The 9,604-nt window shown below is 46.7% G+C and overlaps 1 protein-coding gene and 1 long non-coding RNA gene across 4 annotated transcripts; both read right to left on the reverse strand.

The window, feature by feature from the left end:
- Window positions 1–462: 462 nt before the first annotated feature.
- On the reverse strand, window positions 463–4,401 carry LOC135391862 (uncharacterized). 3 transcript variants are annotated; one of them, XM_064622368.1, is made up of 6 exons: window positions 4,276–4,401; window positions 2,536–2,709; window positions 1,852–1,917; window positions 1,606–1,726; window positions 1,301–1,416; window positions 463–1,209 (listed from the first exon to the last, which is right to left on the reverse strand). In XM_064622368.1, coding segments are annotated over exons 1-5 (462 nt in total). In that variant the 5' UTR covers window positions 4,277–4,401; the 3' UTR covers window positions 463–1,209; window positions 1,301–1,316. The 3 variants fall into 3 exon arrangements, with proteins under 3 accessions (XP_064478438.1, XP_064478440.1, XP_064478439.1); XM_064622370.1 differs by lacking the exons at window positions 463–1,209; window positions 1,301–1,416 and adding an exon at window positions 1,440–1,547; XM_064622369.1 differs by lacking the exons at window positions 463–1,209; window positions 1,301–1,416 and adding an exon at window positions 1,440–1,547 and having other exon boundaries at window positions 1,606–1,746.
- Window positions 4,402–7,229: 2,828 nt separating this feature from the next.
- LOC135391863 (uncharacterized) lies at window positions 7,230–9,235 on the reverse strand. The gene is made up of 3 exons (XR_010422130.1): window positions 8,455–9,235; window positions 7,963–8,094; window positions 7,230–7,493 (listed from the first exon to the last, which is right to left on the reverse strand). It is a non-coding gene; the product is annotated as an uncharacterized LOC135391863 (long non-coding RNA).
- Window positions 9,236–9,604: the final 369 nt, after the last annotated feature.

Below are 9,604 nucleotides of genomic sequence, written 5' to 3' on the forward strand. Positions count from 1 at the left end.
CTAAGCTTAGTGCGGCAAAACGGTGACGGATATGCGTCTTTGCAATTAACACGTACGCCTGTGACGAGTCAAAGATATCAGCGAGCTTCCTGACATCCCTCCCTGTCAAATATTGTGTTTTCAACTCTCAAGCTATCGTCTACAATGTGATTACCTAATGAGCGGAGCTGTCAAGCCAATGTAATTTTTCTCTCACGAATGAAAACACCAGTTTTCAACACCAGTGTAGAAAGGGTGTATATAAGGTAAACACTTTTCGACACCAAGTGTTACTCGAAGGGTGTAAAGACAGGTGTAAACGCACAAAAACACCCTTTTTGATACAGCGCTTGGTGAAATAAAGAGTATTTTCTCATACACCTTTTTTAGCACCCTTTTTGGGGTCTTTTTACACTTTTGACACTTTTTTTTACTCAGAAAGGGTGTTTTTGAATTTACTGTGTAATACCCCTGTTACACGGACTAATTTAGTGTTTCGTGATGTACACTCCTCACAAGAGCATACTTTCACTACGTGCTTGGTACACGACTGACGCTTGGTGTCACTGAGCCGTGATGACGAGCGAATATTTACTCGCGCGCCAGAATACCTCCCTATTTCTTTGATTTAGAAACACTCCCTGCGTATGTTCTAAAACAAAAATGGCCGCTGAAAGGTCGAGAGACTGCGAAGTTCATACAGGCTCTTAACAATGTCATTGTCCTAAAATCAAACAAACACGCTCAAATACTTGCTTAATGTGCCGGGGCCCGTACGTGTATCTCGAGGCCTGCCGTCGAGGCCCTCTCGGTCCGCCGAAGATGGGAGAGTGATGGGGGTTTGGGGAACTGACCAAGTGGTTAGTGCACTTTCAGTAGTCTGCAAGTCTCACTCTGTCATTCAATTCTCAACTGTCTGTCTGACAGTGGTCTGACAATGTAGCGAGCGATCGATGTGTGTGTCTTGCTATGAAAGCGTCAGTAGCGTTTGTTCCTGGCATGTTTCGAACATACGTCTCCATTGTCTCCTTAGCTAGACTAATTATAATGACTTACCTCTGTATATAACGTGCTCACAGTACCAGATAGTACAGACGCAGGCGCTTAATAGCACTGGCGTCGTATTTTCGGGTGGCCGACGCAGCAATAATTGTGGTTGCCGTCGTCGTGGTTATCGTTGTGGTGGTGAGTGCCGCTGTCGCAGTAGTTAGTCTGTAGTAGTAGTAGAGTCTGTTAAAAGACCACGTTACCTCAGCGAATGGTTCACCAAAATGGTTCATAGTACCGGATAGCACAGACTCAGGCGCTTGCACGAACTTACCTACAGTACTGCCGCATTATTGTCGGGTGGCCGTAATAATTATTGTTGTCGTGGTGGTTGTCATCGTTGTGATGGTGAGTGTGGCTGTCGCCGTTGCAGTGGTTAGTTTGCAGAGTCTGTAAAAGAACACATTACCTCATCGAATGGTTCTCAAGTGGAATGTCTCCAAATCAGTTGATGCATCGTATGGACATAGGAAAAACGCGTATTGCCAGTCACACAGCCAATTCTCGTTATCAGGACTTATCTGTAAAACGTTCTCATAGTACGAGATAGTACAGACGCAGGCGCTTGCACGAACTTACTTGCACGAGTACTGCCGCCGTATTGTCGCGTGGCCGACGGAGCAGTAATTACTGTTGTCGTGGTGGTTATCGTAGTGGTGGTCTGTGCCGCTGTCGCCGTTGCTGTAGTTAGTTCGCAACGCTTGCAAAACAACACGTTGTCTGTCAGCGAATGGACATAGCGAAAACCTTAGTGCCAGTCAACTCGGACTAGATGGACTAAAGTTAACATTGCTCTGCCATAGCAGTCCATAGGCCATCGCTTACACTGGCCGACGCAGGAATAATTATCGTTGCCGTCGGGGTGCTCGTTGTTGTCCTGGCCCGTGGCGTCTGCAAAATAATAGGTTACCTGTCAGCGAATGTCTTCAAAGCACTCGATGCCCGTATGGTCATAGTAAGCACCAGCACTTTAGTGCCTAAGTAGCATAAGCAACAGAAGAACTCGCTCACGTTCTTGTTGCACTGGTATACTGCAGTCGCTTTATCGGTAGACTAGAACGCGTAGAAGTTTTTTTTTTTTTTTTTTTTTTTTGTTCAGGCTCCACAGGTCTAGGTGATTGTTGTTGTAGGCATTGCATTAGCTTCGTCGAGCGCTTGTAAAAGAATGCGATTCACTGTCAGCGGATGACTGACAACGTCTCCAAAGCAGTCGCTGTCTCGCAAGGAAATAGCATAGACCTACCACTTCTCAAGCGTGAATGACAAACTTGAGTACTCCAGCTTTTTATAAAACACGGTAAGTCGTAACTCATAAGCGAATGAAAAGTTGAAATTTTGAGGAGCCGTGAAGACTGTTCAGAGCGCCCGTATTCTTCATTGCGACTAATTTATTAATTATGCTGAATTAGCTAACTCGTTATTCGTCTTAGGACCGAGATGTAAACTAGAAAGTTGTAAATCGTGTCGTCTTTCAGCATGGCGTACCCATACCTTCCCGAATGCGCTCACCTGAAGGTCTCTTTTCAGCAGATACCGGATGTAGTAGTTCTGATGTACGCCTCCAACCTCCATGGAGCAGTTTCTGCAACGAAGTTCGCGCGGCAGACTGCAGTTCTTCGCCGGCACCAGTTCCATGGGACGAAAAACCAGCGTGCACAGTCGGAAAGTCTTCCCCTGACGTCACTGTTCCCAGAGTAAAACTGAGGTTAGTGAAATCAGTTGCTAAAAAAAAGCACTTAATGTCACAAACTTTGCAACAAAATCAAACAAATATCTAAAAAAAGTGCCCAGAAGTGTGCCGAAAAGCATATTCTATACTGCGAAGGCAAAACGTGTTCCCTGACACAGAATGTTTGACGACAGCACCCCATAGCAAGAAGGGGACAAGAGAGCGGATGACCACGTGCAGAAGGCATCACAGCTAGCGCAGATTCGTAGCGGAAGAGCGCTTTCATTGGCCGGCCTCGTGTTCATCCGCAGATGACGTTTTCCGAATAGCGGAAGCTGGGTGAAAATATCTGGCATGGGCAGATCCCCCGCTGACGCCTCCCACGCTGTGCGGAGTTCCCAGTTATTTCGCTGTACATTCGTAACATCGAGGTTGGCCTCAAATCGTGTCACGTGGAACTTTCAAATTTGACAAGGTGTACGCTGTACGAAACAATTGCGATGGGTGTTTCTTGACACGCTCTCCAATGTTCCAATTCAGATCTCGCCACAAGACGAATAACTAAATACTATGCCTAATAGCTAACTGTGCCTAACAACTAATTGTGCCTAATTGCGCCATTATGAAAAATATCGGACACGAGACTCGTCAATATTTGTTTGCATTCGCACCGTTTTGTTTTAACGATGTACACGTTAGCATGAATAACGTGGCGGCAAAATGTTCCGGCGATCCTACCGTGTGTTCAAACCTCGGGGCTTAATCATGTCTAAAGATTTAACGAAGAGCGGGACGCTCCAGAACATCGCATGTGTCACGTGCCCGCCTTTCGTTCCATTGGTTGTTTTGGAACGTGCAAGCGATTAAGGCCCCTTGCCCTGGAGCCGTCGAGTAAAAGACGCGAATTATGATATCTGCGAAGTCAGTACAATGTCAGTCAGTTAGTCAGTACAATACCTGCAAGGGCGTTCTGAACGACACTCATTCCCCCTGGCACTAAAGAATCTTCCTGCGATACTTCACACCAGGGTTGCGGAATAGAGTCTCGCATTCCATTCCAATTCCATTCCGAGGAATGGAGATTTGCGATAATTCAATTCCTTTCAATTTCTCGAAATGAAAAGGTATGGTCAGTTCCCACTCCTGGAATCGCTTGGCAACCCAATTCCATTTCGTTAATTCCCTCAATAAAAGAAAACGACCGGAAAACCATACTGGCAAGTCCAGCAGTGCTAGAGGAGATTGACATTACCAAGCACGGAAAAAACAAAGACAAGGTTATTCCACTCTTGACCGTGTGCAGGTGTGGTGCAAAGGGTGCGAGGGCAGAAACTAGCACGTTGAAACCAAAACTGCCACCGGGGCACCCAGACCATTCCATTCCCATTCCTAGGTCAGTTTTCGCCATTCCATTCTAATTCCATTCCGGGCTCTGCTAAATCTGGAATGATTCCGGAATCATTCCAACTCAGGTGCGGCAACTCCGCAACCCTGCTTCACACAGCGTTCGCTGCGTTCTACAGCACAGTAAACATATGAAATACTTCAGTGGTTAGACCAGAAAGATACTCTCGACTTACTCGAGTTGTATTGTCAACTGTAGGATGGGACAAGCGTACTCGAGTTTCCAGAAAACGGAGGAGACCTCGCTCCAGCACAGCGCAAAGCAGAATGAAGCACGAACACCAAAAATGTACGAACGGCAAGCGCACGTGATGCGCGCGCGAGATAAACCGATACAACCACGCGCAGTGACGGCACCTGGTGACCCTGGTGTCGTTTGAATGCCCCGCTTCACAGGTTCATTACTATTAGTTTCGGTTTCATTTTGGCACAAACAGGAGCACTGAGCTAAAGGTGCGAAATTACCGTTAATATTGAACTGGCAAAAAAAGAGAAAAAAAACACACACTGTGTTACACGTTCTGTTGAAAAAATTATAAAAGAAAACTTTCATGCTTGCACAGATGGGGTTCACGAGCGAATACTAGACAACAAATCGTAGCCCAATATAAATTCTAATTGTAGCGTTTGTTTAGCAGACAGACCTTAGGCAGACTTAGTGGAGTCTTACTCAAGTGGGACGACGGGCGTTGTTGCTAAATCAACCAGATATACACTGTAAACTTTTTCACACCTTTAAAGCTCAGCTCTGCCGATTTTCGACTGCGACAGAATGGAGCCATGCTTGGGCTGTGCGTTCGTTTCCGCACAGGGAGCATACATGTGAAAATTTTTCACCCATTTTTTGTAGTTTTTAAGAAAACAATTTTTTAAATTTTCCTGGCACGGCGGTCCTGTGGTCGGCAAACCCTGACCAATCCCGGCTTCGTCCTGGCTTAGCCGCGCTCGTGGCTTGGCTAACGCCAAATCGTCGATGCGATGGCGGAGATCTATGGGCGAAGGTGAATGTTTTGGGTTGCGTTCCGTGATAATTGCTGTCGTTAATAGCCTCAAAGATAGTTTTCTTTAGCCGGTCTTCTTTAATAAGCCTTACAGGATGGCCTCGTTGTGCAACGACGGCCGTCGTGAGCGGACATTCTGTGCCCGCACTGTGCTTCATGCTACCAACAAGACCTAACACCTAACGTGTGACGTACACTTACGCATTCACAATAGCTTTGGCAGCGCACTATGCGCGGACTTGCTGCGCGTGCAGAAAGCACCACCAAAGCTATTGAGAACGAGAACGTGCTCGAAGACGAAGTATTCCTTATAAGAAACATGATAAAACGGTGCGGTGGTCCCCGATAGCTCGTGACAGCTGTTTCAGCACGATACAGCGGCCATGACGGAGTGTAAACACAAACTGGTTGCCAGGCAGAGCTGGCTAGGTGTGGCTATCCAATCCGCGCAGTTCCAAGTATGACGTCACAAGTGGAACCGCCGCCCGGTAGTTTTTCTCAAATTTCTCACGAAGGAGTATGGAAATTTGGAAAGCAATGTGCGTTTATGAATCAAGTTGGGACCACGGTTCTGAATATCACAACGTCTTCATACTTTCGGAACAGCAGCGGAGCTGCAGCGGTGTGCGCTATGAACATTCAACCTGGTTGCGTAACATTGCATCTCCAGGATGATATTTTACAAAATTTGGAAAGCATTACTAAAGATCAAGTGTCAGTGCAAAGCTTGCTTTCATTATGTCTTGGATATCGTAGGTACGAGCTGATGCATATATGCATCGCTATCGATAATCGAGCACGCGCAAGTGTCTACAATACTGTTAAGCAATGTTGAGATGTTGCAAATTTTTGGAGGACAGACAACACTCGTGTAAAGAAAATTTGTGCGAAACAGTGCTCCATTATGATGTTACCAAAATTACGCCTAAAAAGGCGTGCGCCATGCACGTTGTTACACCTTTAAAGGTGTGAAAAGATTTAGAGTGTACTAGCCAAACCAAACAACCAACCAGAGTTAATCAGCCTAGTAGGCCCATGTTTTACTGCCTGGGCTCAGCGACAATTCTTGGTTGCATTTTTATGTGGATGTCAAGGTCACAGTTAGAAACCTACTTTCGATATTATAAACCCATGAACTTTGGATCTTTCACTCAATTTTCACGCATGTAGCGGATCTCACGCGATGTCACCATGGTACACAAGGTTCTTGAAGCGGCTGTCCAGCTGTAATACCCCTGTCACACGGGCATTTCGATCCTTCTCGAATCCGATCTGCATCGAACTTCCCGAGCGCGCTCGAGTTTTGACGCTGCTACACGGCCACTTTCAATGCGCATTGAATGGTTGACCTGTGCAAATGAATAAACGGAACTCATTAATTTCGCGTTTCCTAATATAACAGCGATAGTAGTGGTGATTTATCGTATATCGATGTAAGCATCATTTGTAGCTTCGCGCGCATGTCCGTCTTAAGTTATGACAGTTGACCGGGGTCGAGGATGCAAATGGCGGCCGTCGAGCAGTTCTCAATCCTGCTTGGAAGCGGCCGTGTAGCACCATCCGATCTGCATTGGCTTCAAGCAGGTTCGGTCGAGCAGGATCGAAGATGCCCGTGTGACAGGGGTATAAGAAACGCTTCGAGAGAATGCATCTCGGCTGTGCCTATTTCGCATAACTTACCACCACACTGAACTTCACCATCTCACCATTTTTCATCTCTCATTCATATCTCACTGACCAGTGGAATGCCATTCGTTCAACTCCAATGCAAAATGTAGGGTACTAATGTTAACTCAAGAGACTACGTTGTCTCGGTTGCACGGAGCTAATTGTAATGGCGAATCGCTGCAAAGTGGTCACTGGGAACAGACGGAATTACAGCTTTGGGAAATAAATTCCGCTGGTTAATGTTCCCTGCACAGTGTTCTATCCGGCAATTGAGTACGCCTACAGAAACTCCTAAAGAAATACACAATGCGATGAGAGACGTCCAACCTCTAGTTACGACATACCACCTAGGCAAGACGGGGCTTGAAGGCGTATACAGGAACGAGCAACACTGCTTACATTTGCGTAGGACCGTGCGGAATGAAGGTAACCCTACCCTATGTCAATAGTGGAGACGTTCATTTAGTTTTCTTTTTTTATTGTTATTTCTTGTGACCGTCAAGACAAGTTTCGAATGTATTTCCTATTCAGCATGAATGAAGTGGGCTTGTAATGAAGACCATTGTTCACTGCTGTTTTTGTGGAGATAGTGGCCAGATGGTGTTGATGGCACATGTTCTCCGGAACGTCAAAGCGAACGGGATCCTTGCACGATTGTAGAAGCCGCAGTGTCCGCCGTGGCAGTGCAGTTGTTGACGTCGCTCAAATAGCCGCCGATTGTTTACCTGTTATGTACAGAGAAGAGAAGACCACTGTGTCATCAGCCATATTAGTCGTTGGAGTGCTTTTTCCGGTATTTTGGTACACTTTTTGTGACGTAAGTGTTTCTGACGTATTTACAGATTTAGAGAGACTTATTTCAGCATTTGCAATTCGTTCCTCCCTATATCCACCGTATCCAGTACACCTCCCCAGATTTTCAACTCGTTGGAACTTGAACCCGTACACCTTACATATAGCCCGATCAAATGTCTTGAATTTGGGCTTGAATTCTCTGCAGAGGAGCACGTCCTGGAAACCACAGCAGCGAACACTGCCTTTGATCATGCGAGAATCGACGTTTCAACCTCAACGCAGAGTGAATGCCTGTCGAGGTTGGACTAGCTCGCTTGAAAACCACAATGACGCCAATCCCGTATTTCATGCGCTATGTTTCCCCCTTAGTGCAATGTAGTACAAGTGCAAGTCACTTACGTGTGCGAGACGCTTACGGCAGCTTAGTCGTCCTGCCGTAAAGACGACTGCAACGATAATTATTCTCGTCGTGCTGGTCGCGTCCCTTGCCTGGTGTAGGATATTGTAGCCTTTGCGGTAGTTAGTCGATACCTAAGAGGGGAAAATTGTCTTCAGTCCACTGTGCAAAACTGGAATTTCCTGTCGCACATCAGCCGCGTAACCCATGTGGATGTACCTAACGCACGAACCTAATACCCGCAGTATCAGATGCTCTCCTGCTTATAGATGTTCCATTGTTGTCCTATTATTCCATTGTTCATATTTGTTGGGTGTCTCATAACCGGTGGCATGTAATTGCCATCTTATCAGCAAATCTGATCACTATCAACCTCGTTGGGTATGTCACACTGTCCTCAGTTTCCATTTCCTGCTCCTACCAAACCAGCAGCTTCTGCTTGCAGTTGTTCTTGATGTCAAGGCACTTGATTTCAGACCAAGTGCACAACTTACATGATGCTGGTTTAGGTCACTGCTGTGGCCTTTGCGGTTGCAGGCCCTGACGATGGAATCAGTCTAACTGGACCGCTTAAAAATTCCGCCCTGTTAATGATGCCATATTAAATCCCCATTGCGTCGAAGGACACCGATATTGCACAAGAACAGTGTCGTAGGAACTAGAGCTATTATACAACGTACTGTAGCTTGAAGTTGTTGCAGTAGTCATGTATGGGGCAGATATTTTCGATCCAGTTAGTAGCGCGTACATAGTCAATGCAACTCATAAAGGACCATTGTAGCAGGCAGCAAGAGGACGCAACACCCCTACCAAAGCACAATGAGCGGCGTTATTACAACTACACGTGATATACTGATATAACGCACTATACCTGTCTAAAGATGTAAAGGTATACCTGTCACTAAAGGTGCATCGCAAAAAGGCGTATACGTTGTGAAATATGTCTTTGCTACCATTGTGCACATGAACTGACTGAATGACATGAACTGACATGAACTCATATGACTCATGACTCATATGAGTCATTACGAGCAGCAGGCAAAGCAGCGTACTGGAAACAATTCACTAGCACTTGCTATAGTTCCTTAGAGACCCTAGTTTTTGGTTTCCTGTGCCGTTACTCTCGGCTGTCCTTTGTGCATTGCGGGTGTCGCTAATTGCTGTGCGCTCACGCTCTGTTCCTGTCTTTCTGTGCACCGCAACTCCCTGCACGCGACCGAGCACTGCTAGCTGCCAGTTTGCAATACAACTGGACAAAGACTGCCTTGATAGAAATCTTGCCTTGATATCCTTTTACCACTGGCGGGACGCTCGGAGTAGGTTGAGGACAGGCCGAGGAGGCAACAGTTTCCGTAGTCCGGCCGACGAGTAGGTGGCACCTGTCTCACAGCGGCGGCGTAGGTTGGTCTCGGTACTTCGGCGTCGGGGTTGGTGGTTGACTATGTCGGGATTGCCTGCTGAACCTCGTCCTTGATGATCGCACCGATCGAAGACAAAGGGTCTTGAGCCTTCTCAGGACAGAGGAGAGCTCTTACCTCTTCGCGTACCACCTCTCAAATCAGCGATCCGACGCCGAGGCCAGCGGTCGTGGAGAAAGCCTCGTAGCCCTGGTCTCGTTGGTCGACGGTAGTGCGAGAGAGCAGG

The sequence above is a fragment of the Ornithodoros turicata genome, chromosome 4, assembly GCF_037126465.1.
Source record: "Ornithodoros turicata isolate Travis chromosome 4, ASM3712646v1, whole genome shotgun sequence".
NCBI lineage: Eukaryota > Metazoa > Arthropoda > Arachnida > Ixodida > Argasidae > Ornithodoros > Ornithodoros turicata.

Excerpts from the sequence above, each read along its gene's own strand:
- LOC135391862 (XM_064622368.1), bottom strand. Across the intron at positions 1,918-2,535 it reads TGCTGAAAAGAGACCTTCAG|ACGCCACGGGCCAGGACAAC; the intron begins GTGAGCGCATTC and ends ATTATTTTGCAG. Across the intron at positions 1,727-1,851 it reads TTATTCCTGCGTCGGCCAGT|CGTTGCGAACTAACTACAGC; the intron begins GTAAGCGATGGC and ends TTGTTTTGCAAG.